We start from the raw sequence: 12,199 nt of genomic DNA on the forward strand, positions 1-12,199 counted from the left end.
AGCCTTACTTCAAATCGAAATTTAACGCTTTGTGGCCTGTGCCAGCACACAGTAGACTCCATCTTGAATGATCAAGAGCGCTGAAACTTAAACATAATCGCGTATTTTCATACGCTTCCGAGTGTTTGTGTTAAATTTGTGTTTATTTCAGAATAGGATTTTAGGTCACTTAAAGGAAAACCTACCAATTAAGGGTAGAAATGTCCGTTACAAACGCACAGTATCTATCTTAACATACAAAAAATATTAAAAGGACGCAAAATGTTCGATTAAACGTGCATTTGAGCGTTTTGTAATGTTTAATTGTGTTTTGGGATAAAGTGTGGCACAGGAGTTGAGAAGAGCTCCTCTCGCAAGGGGTTGGGTTGCCGTGCCGATTGGCTGCTGTTCATAGACACATACAGTCACGGGCTTGAAACAGAACCAGGGGCAGGTCGACAGCAAGGAAACCATAATCATTGAAAATGAAAAGTACAACGTCCGCATCGTAACGCAGAGGTACGTTGTGACTCAGACATCGCGCACTGGGAAGGTTCCTCTAGGTGAGAGTGTTATAATGCATGTATTTTTATATTGAAGGGCTAGAGTGATGATGATAGCATGAATGTGTTCTCAGGTTCTCTGGCCTACTACTGCAGCTGCGGCTGGGATTTTCTTGATCCACTTTCACAATTTGGGAAAAAAGGTCATTTCACGCGCGCAAACGAAGAGTTGTCAATATGAATAACACTGGCCAACATTTAAATGGTAAGATTCCATCGGTGTTTCCTTAGGCATCACGTTTTATATGTTTTAAAATAACGAAATATCCGGGGTAGCTCTGAACTCGTTCTGATGTTTGTTCGGGAGAGAGATATTATTAAAACAATAGCTTATTAATATTAATGAGATTAGCACGCGTGACAATGAGCACAGCGCTGCCAGATTTTACATGCATGTCACTATTGTATCTCCTCATATAATACTTCTTTATGTGAATCATGTGTCAGAGTTCACTGTTCGCTCTGTTATATATGTGCGCCCGCTATCATTCCTGCGTTCCTGTGTAATGGATAATGTTCGAAATGGAACACCATACTTCCCCTACTCGGAATAGTAAGCACTAAGCAGTAGGGCCTACGTAATTAATCCGTTCCGAACGTACAGTCGCGCTAGAAACTTTGTAAACGCTTAAGAATTTTCTTCATTTAATCATAAAATTCCACTATATTGTAAACAAACATCCGTTTAAGTCCTATATCTCAACAAGGAGAATCCAATTAAATGAATGATTCATAAATATGTATACTCACTTATTTAGTATATTTCACTTGTTTATTGAGCAAAATGATGCAGATGAAAATATCCTCGTTTTTGGAGAAAGGAAAATCTAGAATTATATTATAATAAATCAATAGTTCATATAATAATAGGGGTAATTGGAGCTGGTGTTTTAAATAATTGGATAAAAATCAAGTGTGAGTTTGACAGCCTCGTATTACTGAATGAACATGAACCTGGGTCTCCTGTCAAAAACGTTGTTGATGCTTACTAGGCTGGAAAAGGTTGCAAAACTGTTTCTACAGAGAATTCAAATGGACTCTCTTACTCTACCAAGAAAAATGATCATCTGCAAAAATCACTCCAAAAGCAGGAAAAACAATATTCAAGGAGAAACCTCAGAGTAACATCTACAGATCTTCCGGTTAATGTTTGTGAGTCCACCATCAGCTAGACTAGAGCGACAGGGCAGCAAGACAAATTGTAGTCTAAAATTTGACAAAGACCATGTGGATGAGACTGATGGAAGAATGTTTTGTGGACAGATGAGGCAAAAAAGAGTCTTTTGGTGTTAATGAACCATTACAATTGGAGAAAACCAAACACTGGATTTGGCTTAATAAACAAGTGAAAATATGTAAATATATTAAAATGTATAATACATAACTACTTTTATGTAGTTAAAAGACTTAGATGAAGATGTGATGCAAATTTAGGCCAACATTTTTTGTAAAATTTCCTAAACATTCATAAACAACAGTGCTATGCCAGCTTTGCTTTACTATTACTACCATTCTTTACTATTTATAACTTTTTGATATATATATATATATATATATATATATATATTTTTTTTTTTTTTTTTGCGAATCTACACACAAGCACAATTTATATTTGTCTACTTATTTCATTTTAAGATTTTTACTATTACAGAGGAAGTGATGATGAAGTGAATGCTTACAGTATATGTATATACAAATTTGTTTTTCAGATAATGGAGCAGTGCCGGTATGATTCGGTCACATATGATTACTCTAAGTAATTCAACACATTGGTGTACTTGTTCACAGGTGCTGGATCTGCTTGACAGTATATGGAAAACTTCACCCATTGGCAGACAGACACTTGGCTTTGACCCTGGCCCTTCCTGTCTCACCTGTCCATGGGTTAAAAACTTAAGAGCCATAGTTTACTCATATTTGTTGCTAGAAAAGCCTTGGAAGCTTATGGAACTATGTGTGCACAATTAACTCAGATTGGTGTGTTGTAGCCAGACTGAGTTATTAACACATCTGTCTCAAAATGGCGTCCCCACCCAGCCCTGATTTTAGTCTGGACTCATCCAGTCCATTTGCAAATGGACTGCACTTTGAGTCAATTCTGTTTGAAGACGAGGACGAGGATGAAGTTATGGATCCAGAGACAGTGTCTCGGCTGGAAAGAGCCTCGTATGGCTCAACAAGAGAACATACAACAAATACAAATTTAAAGACAAAATTGGATGTCAAGCCTAGAAGCAAAGTTTCAAAGGCTCGCTCCTCCTTGGGGAAAGAAGTCGTCTTTGAAGACAAGTCTAAAAGTGATTGTGGCCTTTCTTCACTTGTGAGCAGTCCTGCCGGGATTGTAATGGCAAGTTCACCAAACCACCACCAGTATTATTAGATGTCTCTTCATACGAAGAGATCAGCTTTTCTGCAAACTTTTAAAATTAGGAACATGTCAATATACATAATTTTAGTTATTAATACGTTTAATTATCAATAGAATAATATAGTTGATCATTTATAAAAATATGCTCATAAAATGTATATACTAAAACATTGAATGAATCTTACTAAATATATATATATATTTTTTTTTATGTAAATATTTTTTATTTTACATATATATATATAAAAATGAATATATTATATTATATTATTGTAGCCTATTATATGCCTATTAGGCTTTTATAGTAATAGAAATTATATCCATTTCTGTGTGATGTATTGATATAAGCTACTTAGCATATGACTATTTTTCTAGGCACATTTAAGGGGATTATATTTGAAGTTCACTTTACGGTTATTTAACATATTAGGCTATAATATTTTTTTTTTCCGGCTAGTAATTACTAGACTACATAAGTAAATAGACATAATTATAAACATGTAATTAGCTGTGTCTATCAAAACTTTATTGGCTTGATTGTTGGGGTATATATGGGATTTAAAAAATATATGGCACTTTCAATATTACAATAAATAATATAGAATGTTAATTAGGTAAAGAGATACATGAAAAGGGACCTATATTATTTTACGTTCTTACGTATTCTTTAACATAATTAACCTAATTTATATATGATGTCCACCAGCAGACAAAAAAAACAAAAAGAAAGGCTCTACCACCAGTGAATTATTTGGAGGGTGAAGTTATATGGGCTAAATTCAACCGTAGACCATGGTGGCCCTGTCAGGTGACTGTTCACCCAGTTGAGGGAGTTTACCACAGAATTAAAGGTAAGTACACAACCACAGAAGCCATACTGTAGATGCCCCTTCCTAATTTCATGAACCAGATTCATAACTTTTCAGTCACCTTTTCCACACAATCCACCCACAAAAATGTGTATTGTCCTTTCTTGAATTGCTTTGTGCGATTGTGTTTCAGAGCCATCAGATAGGACCAATCGTCAGTATTTCCTCAAGACATTTGGGGAACCTGAAGAGCAAGCATGGGTTCCTGAGCGATCTACTCATATATTTGTGGGTGGATATCAGTTTAACAATCTCCCTTTTGTGAAAGGAAGTGGACGCCAAGATGAAAACGCCAGACACTCTGTAATTTCTGAAACATCCTTTCAGTAAAATGGATATTGTGACCTTTTTAAAACCCTTGTGAAATTGTTACTCTTGGGTTACTTTGCAGATACCCAAGCGTTTTCTGAACTCTTGGAGAGCTAGTGTGGTTGAAGCAGAAGCACTTCTCCTGGAGAAACCAAGGGTCACCACTCCATCCTCAGACTTCTTCAAAACAATCTCTGAAGGAACCACAAATAACACAGAAAACAAAGTGTCTGTGCCAGTGGAATTACCCAACATTAGTCTTCTGAGCAATGGGACAGTTACACATAAAGACCACCTGAACACCTTACCACATAATCAGGGGTCTAAAAACAAAAAGAAACAAAGAAAGTCATCAACACATTTGAAACCATCTGAGGAATTTCATTATGAGAAGGATACGATTATGGAAGGGTTGGACAGTCCCTACTCTGACATTGATTCGGTACCACAGATCCGCAGATGTCCCAAAAGCTCTGAGCGAATATCAAATATCAAACAATCAAACTCAACCCCAAGTCAGCTTCCCATTACAAATGACAAAGAAATAAAAAAGAATGTGGAGAACCAGGGTGGCCTTTGGTTCAGTAAAACAGGGAAAGGTCAAGTCAATGGGGGACTCGGTCGTGCTGGAATTAAATCTGTGAATTGTTCTTTTGGGAAGGTATCTTGTAAAATTAAGATGCCAGATTTAGAAAGCATGAAAACCAAGGACAATCAAATCACTGGACTTGAACATCTATCAACCGAAGCCAGAAAAGCTCTTGGTAGGAGAGTGAAGTGCCTTCCGGCAAGTAATCGCCTGATGACGAGAGCACTGAAGGCAATGGAGGAGGAAGAGTGGATGAAGAAACAACTGGTAAACCAAGAGTCAACCTCAAATGTTGAAATAGGGAATTGTGTGTCTTCTTTGACAACAGATGTAGACAACAATGGCCATGCACAGAAGATTCCAACTACTGCAAGCTGTGATCAGAAAGAAGACTCAAACTTTAGCACACGCACCCAGCTATCATCTGATCATCAAAGTTGTAAAGACAATGAACATTCAGTCAAATCTGAAGATGAAACTTCTTTGATATCTCAAGCACCTGTTGCCTTTCATTCATCCAAATTCAAACAAGAGAGTCACATTTCTGATTTATCTTCTAGTTCTACTCCATCTTTGTGCTTGAATATGGAAGATATGGAGAACATGAAAGAATTAACCTTCAAATCACTCGCAAATGAACACAGTGGCCAACCTCTGTCATTTCATCCTGATGCAAACTATAAGTTTAGCACATTCCTAATGATGCTCAAGGATATGCATGATAGCCAGGAGAACGATGGAACAGCATTGGTTATAGAACCGTTACCCAAAAGTGAACTTATTAAAGAGGAGCCATCACTGATTCCGAATGTGAAGGATGAGCTGACCACAGTGAACACAGTAGTTACAAAAAAATGTCAATTAGGCAAAATCACATCCAAACAGAAGAAGATGAAGCTGAAGTCTGGGACAAATAGTATCCCGGAAAATCATCTAAACCCTACAGTTTCAAAAAATGCTCAAAGACACAGTAAAAAAATTAGTTCGAAAAAGAAAACCACTGTGGTCACATCAAACATCCACTCAAAAGATTCATTTGACAAACTGATATCTGCGCTTCACCTGCCCTCAGAGGAACCAGAGACCTCAGCTAAGTTCTCAGCTAATGTGCCCAAAAAGCGTTGGCAAAAGTTTGACCAAGTCAATAACAAAGCATTACATGAAGACGAAGGAGGTTGTATTCAAGAGACAAAACGATTACCCTCAATAAATTGTGAAGTTTTGGTGGGTGGCATAGATAAGTCTTTTTCTTTTGTCCCCGAGAAGGCAACTTCCATCAATGCATTAGAAAATACTCAAGCCAACTGTCAAACAAATTACACCCCTACAGGTAAGGTAGACAATGCTAATATCAACTAAAGATTGTGTCAATTTTTAAGTGGGCTCAAAAATGTTTGTGCTTTTTACAGAATGTAAACGTATTCGAAAACCTAGCAAAAGACTCATAGAATGGACAGAGGAATACGATCAATTGTTTTCTACTAAGAAGAAAGCAAAAAAGAAACCTGAGTCGTTTACTAAGGTAGCTAATCAAGTTCAAGTTGGATGTGTAAGTTATCTTGTATTGTGTAATTCGCTTTAACATTCTGACAATTTTTTAAAACTTATGAATAGGTCGAAAACCACAATTGCAGTGGTCCAGTGGAGAAAATATCTGGCGAAAGTATACAGAATCCTCAGGTAACAGAACAAGGTGTTACGAGGCCCCTTCTAGAATTACAGACTCCTCCTCCAGAAGACATGTCTCGGAGCACTCCTTCAATAAATACCAGGGCATGTCAAGAGAGTCAAGTGTTGTCTGTTGACACGCTAACTCCACCTCCAGAAACAATCCCATCACCATGCGCTGAACTTTGCCATAGGGAGCAGCTTCAAAAACAAAATGCTTTGGCCATTGGTGAGTAGCTTTTTCTGAAGGTTTACATAATACATTTTATGACTGTTTGGAAAAATACTATTTTTCAAACAATTCCATCACATCGTTTTACCATATGCAATGGTCATATGTAGACCCTAGTGCAAGCCAGAACCACACTTTTCCCCTACGTTTTAGTTTATTTATTGTTTTAGGGCTGACTATATTCATTACTTTTTATCAGAACAAAATAACAGTCAAAAAGAAATTATTGTTCATCATTTTCATAGGTGATGATGTGTGTCTAAGCACAAAGAGACAACGGAAACCCACCAAAAAGATTCTAGAAAGCTCCATTGAAGCTGAACCAATTCTCATGCCTAAAAGAAAGGTACTATTTAAAAAAGATAACTAGATAAAGTATAATTGTTATTAAAAAAAACCTGATTGTTATTTTAGTCTAGTTTAGTCTAATGACATAAGGACAAAGGAAAATTGGGCTAATAGCATTATTATTCACAGGTGAAGTCACAGAAGATGTGTTCATCTGAACAATCTACAAGATCAGGTTTGACTGCTTTCAAAACTTTTATAATTAAAATATTAATATATTGGGCAACTTCATTATTTTAGGGACATAGCCAACAATCAGAGACAATTCAAGTGCCACGTTTTTCGAACATGTAGCCCTGGGGTGTGTTTCCCGTACAACGACGTAACTCGCTGCTTAACTACCATATTACGATGCATTGCTGAAGACAAACTAGCTAGTTAATAGTATTTTATAATAGCTATAAATTACGGCATGGAATCTGAGGACTGATTCTCATTTTTCTCAGTTATTTTGCTTTATTTCCAGATTCAATCATAGGATCGTTCTTATGTTCTAGAGCACGTACGCACATGCTCACTCTTCAGAAGCGGTGCTTTAAATCTTTTGACAAACTAAACTTTGTAAAACTTTGTATGTATTCAAAATAAAACATAGATTGTACTGAATGTCATCTTGCTTATTTTGTCCACATAAGAGTTTATTAAGTCCATATGACATGCAAACAAGAGGTCGGAGCTGAAAGAAAATTTTATGCCGTTTGCGAATGTTCGTTGGAACTATGGTTTCGGGAAACACCGACTCGTTGAACTATGCTAATAACGACAGAACTTGCGACCATTGTTGGCTAACAATGCTTTTCGGAAACGCACCCCAGGTCATTTAGTTATGTACTAAAAGACGTATGTCCATCAGTTACATTTTCAACAATAGTCTAATCTAGTTGAAAATTATGTTTTAAGGTCTAGAACAGTGTTTCTCAACCCGGCTCCTGAAGGACCCCCAACACGGCATGTTTTCTTTGTCTCCCTAATCAAACACACCTGATTCAACTCATCAGCTCATTATCACATATATCCCCATGTAATAATGAGCTGATGAGTTGAATCAGATGTGTTTGATTAGGGAGACAAAGAAAACGTGCAGTGTTGGGCGTCTTTCAGGAGCAGGGTTGAGAAACACTGCTCTAGAAGATCTGGCATATGCTGCCACTGAACTTTATTATTTTTTATTTTAAAAAATAGTTTATTTGGTGCCTTAGTTGTCTTTTGCTTTACAATCTGTAATTGTATTGTAAATGAAGGAATGGGACAACAATCATCAAAAAGTAAGAACAAGCTGTCTTCTGAGTCCATCGACAAACCAACTGACCCAATAATAAAAAGCACAGAGATGGAGATTAAAGTTGCCCCTGCAATGCCTCATCCCATTGACCCAGAATTAGCAGAGGATGACTCAGATGTTCTCAGATGCTCAAGTTCACAGGTCAGTAAAAATAACTATTCTTATATTATTTCGTAATGTTCACTTTATTGGGTACACCTATACAATTGCTTCTAATCAGCCAATTCATTCAGCCAGAGAATTCAATGAAATTTATTTAAATCAATCTTTCTAAATGCTCAATTAATTAACCGGAATATCTGGCATCTTGTTCAGATGTTTGTATCCAGTTATGGCTTGTGTTCTGAAAGAGGAGACAATCCACAATCTGATGAAGGACTCTCGGATAATAAAAGACTCTCAGAGGAGAACGGGGGCAGCATCTTACTCAAGGAAAACGTGTGTCAGGTAGGTGTGTTGAGGCCCGTTTACATCAAGAACGATAACTATATTAGTGTCCACACCAACGGACAATAAAAGTTATGTCGCCTGCTGAGTTAAATACTCAAGCTCTTTAAAGTCAGGTGAATTCTGATTGGCTGGCAAGTTTTTTTATCATTAATTGTTCAACAAATCACTCTGAAAGTGATCCAGTGATATTGTTCCTTTTCCCTAAGAAAGGGGCGGGGTTTAAGCGGGCTAATTGATTGGTGAAGTCCAGAAAGTGTGACGGAGACCGAAGTCTCTTGATTCACCATGGCTCCGTCCCAAAACTTGCAGCTTTCGGAGGATGCATTCCAGGGTAGGAAGGCATCAAGGCACGTCCGAATCCAATGTTAGTTTCACTTCCTCTCTCCTGAGATACCTTCATCTGATCAATTTTTGAAGGCACCATAGATCCTTTACTGCCTTTGATATCCCACAATCCTGTCCTTTTCACTGCCTCAGAAGTCTGTCTGAAATCAGTTTTGTGAGGTACCTTCGTTCGCAAACGCTGCCTATAAAGTCCTTGTCTGATTAGGCAACAAGTCAGCTGCCTAAGTTTTCGGATGCAGCCCATAAGATTTAATAATAAACAAATAAAACAATTATAACTATATTTCAGACTAAATGGATAGTTCACCCGAAAATGAAAATTACCCCATGATATACTCACCCTCAAGTCATCCTAGGTATATATGACATTCTTCTTTCAGACAAATACAATCAGAGTTAAATTAAAAAATGTCCTGACTCTTCCAAGCTTTATAATGGCATTGAATTGCTGTTTTGAAGTTCATAGAAGTGCATCTATCCATGTTAAAACTGCTCCACGCTGCTCCGGGGGGTTAATAAAGGCCTTCTGAAGTGAAGCGATGCGTTCATGTAAGAGGAATATCCAAATATATCCATATACCCAATATCCAAAGGAACATACAGAGCATTCACTGCCATTATAAAGCTTAGAAGAGCCAGGACATTTTTTTAATATAACTCTGATTGTATTCGTCTGAAAGAAGAAAGTCATATACACCTCGGATGACTTGAGGGTGAGTATATCATGGGGTAATTTTCACTTTTGGGTGAACTATCCTTTAAGATGTTTCAAAGAAGTGATCTTGATCTTAGGATGTTTTAGCAAATTAATTTATCATGTGAAATATGAATTCACTAAATTCAGTTGTCGATAACTATGGCATATTAGACAATCCCTCAATGATCTCCTCCTCTGCTGTTTCTGAAGGCATGTGAGAAGCAGGGAGAACTTCTTCTGTGCGAAGGGCAATGCTGTGGGTCATTCCACCCACAATGCACTGGTCTGAACGAGCCTCCCACAGGAACATTTTTATGTCAGGAGTGCACGTCTGGTGAGTGCCTGCTTCATAATTCACAAATCAACAATTTGACTCAAAGTAATTTTACAGCTTTTGACAGCTGGTTTTGTGAATATATTGAATAGGTATACACTCATGCTTTGCTTGTAAGAGCCTGGGTGAGGACGTCAGGCGCTGTATGCTTCCTGGATGTGGGAAGTTCTACCATGGGGAGTGCGCTGCCAGCCATGCACCCACTGTACCTCTGAACCGGGCCTTTCGTTGCCCTCTACACGTCTGCCTGTCGTGTTTCATCACAAACCCTACCAATCCATCCATATCTAAAGGTTTGTTGTGCTTAGAAAAGTTAGGTGCTAGATCAGGTTATGACCTCTGCCTTAAAAAAAAAAAACAATTCCACCTGGGAACAGCAATATCTTTACATATGTAAGATTCAGTCCATAAAGTGTTGGTCAAATACAGTTGTTATTTTTAATTAGGTGAGTTATCTTATCATCATGGCAACAATTTTTGGATGCTGTGTTTGTTGGACCAGTGCGAATTAGCATTTGGATGTTATCTTGCAAACTAGGTATACATAGGTATATAACATGAAATAATTATTAATTCATGATTATTTCATGTTGTGGCTGATATGAAAATTCTATGCTATTTTGTCCAAATCATTTTAAAATTAAATACTTATAAAATAAAATCATTCATTTGAATTTGGTGAATTTGTGCATCACAACATTATAATGTACAGTATGAAAAATACTATATTACTGTAGTAAAGGTTCAGTGTTGGTGTGATGGAAGAAGACAGGGGTCGGCGTGACTGGGACTCGTACACTTTTATTTAGGTAAGAAACAGAAGAAATGCGCTGTGCGCGCTCTAACATAAATCACGTTCACGTTCAAAATATCACTCTTTCCACTATATCAAATATCACTCTTTCCAATATCAAATATCACTCTTCAGCGTCCAGCTCACGTCTCGTGCACGAGTACCCAGTCCTTCTCTCTCGCGCTCTCTTGCAGCAGCCAGCTTTTATGCGATCTCCCCACGCCAATTACTGCAATCAGAGACAGGTGTTCGTCATTTTGCACTTGACCTACTTACTCACCGCTCGGCTCCGTCGTTGCTCTCGCACTACAGACTTCGCTGAACCACGCCCCCCTCGCCACATACCCCCACTGCCCGACTCAGGCCGGGGAGCCGTCCGGCCTGCAGCCTCCCCCCTCTCCCCCCTCCTCCTGGAGAGGAAGTCAGCCACAACCATCTGTGCACCCGGCCTGTGGATCACCTTGAACTTAAAAGGCTGTAAGGCCAGATACCAACGGGTGATCCGCGCGTTGGTATCCTTCATGCGGTGGAGCCACTGCAGGGGAGCGTGGTCCGAACAGAGGGTGAACTCTCGACCCAGGAGGTAGTAGCGGAGGGTGCGAACGGTCCACTTGATGGCTAAAGCTTCCTTTTCAATGGTGCTGTACATAGTCTCTCTCTTCGAGAGCTTCCGACTAATGTACAGCACCGGCCGTTCTTCACCCTCTATCTCCTGGGACAAGACTGCGCCCAGCCCCCTGTCCGACGCGTCAGTCTGTAGGGAAAAAGGGAGAGAAAAGTTAGGAGCCTGTAGGAGCGGTCCGCCACATAGAGCAGCCTTTATCTGGGTAAAGGCCTGCTGACACCGCTCCGTCCACTGGACAGTATCTGGTGCTTCCATTTTAATCAGATCAGTCAGCGGGCTAGCCAGGTCCGAATAATTAGGCACAAACCTCCTGTAATATCCAGCTAGCCCCAGGAACTGTCTAACCTCCTTTTTGGTCTTAGGTCTTGGACAGGTCGCAACTGCTGCGGTTTTATCAATTTGGGGACGCACCTGTCCATGACCCAAGTGGAAGCCCAGATACCTAACTTCCACGCGCCCAATTGCACACTTCTTTGGGTTGGCGGTGAGCCCCGCCCCTCGCAGCGTCCTGAGGACAGCTCGCAAATGCTGCATATGCCGCTGCCAGTCGTTACTATAGATGATAATGTCATCCAAGTAAGCAGCAGCATATGCAGTATGCGGCCGGAGAATTCTGTCCATCAGGCGCTGGAAGGTCGCGGGAGCCCCGAACAAGCCGAAAGGAAGAGTAACAAATTGGTGTAATCCAAACGGCGTCGTGAAAGCAGTTTTTTCTTTAGATATTGGAGATAAGGGGATCTGCCAATAC

The 12,199-nt window shown here is 39.1% G+C and overlaps 1 protein-coding gene across 1 annotated transcript in view; it reads left to right on the plus strand.

The window, feature by feature from the left end:
* The first annotated feature begins 425 nt into the window (after positions 1-425).
* nsd1b (nuclear receptor binding SET domain protein 1b) overlaps positions 426-12,199 on the plus strand; it is a 29,989-nt gene continuing 18,215 nt past the window's right edge. Inside the window, exons 1-14 of the mRNA XM_077196736.1 lie at positions 426-542; positions 617-747; positions 2,331-2,889; positions 3,617-3,761; positions 3,913-4,082; positions 4,171-6,007; positions 6,087-6,199; positions 6,292-6,574; positions 6,823-6,923; positions 7,055-7,100; positions 8,167-8,348; positions 8,523-8,654; positions 9,910-10,033; positions 10,126-10,326. Coding sequence (XP_077052851.1) covers positions 2,563-2,889; positions 3,617-3,761; positions 3,913-4,082; positions 4,171-6,007; positions 6,087-6,199; positions 6,292-6,574; positions 6,823-6,923; positions 7,055-7,100; positions 8,167-8,348; positions 8,523-8,654; positions 9,910-10,033; positions 10,126-10,326 — 3,661 coding nt within the window. The 5' untranslated portion in view covers positions 426-542; positions 617-747; positions 2,331-2,562. The remainder of the gene's footprint in view (positions 543-616; positions 748-2,330; positions 2,890-3,616; positions 3,762-3,912; positions 4,083-4,170; positions 6,008-6,086; positions 6,200-6,291; positions 6,575-6,822; positions 6,924-7,054; positions 7,101-8,166; positions 8,349-8,522; positions 8,655-9,909; positions 10,034-10,125; positions 10,327-12,199) is intronic.

The sequence above is a fragment of the Siphateles boraxobius genome, unplaced genomic scaffold (genome assembly GCF_051911475.1).
Source record: "Siphateles boraxobius isolate OS27281-9 unplaced genomic scaffold, OSU_SipBor_1 11, whole genome shotgun sequence".
Taxonomy (NCBI): Eukaryota; Metazoa; Chordata; class Actinopteri; order Cypriniformes; family Leuciscidae; genus Siphateles; species Siphateles boraxobius.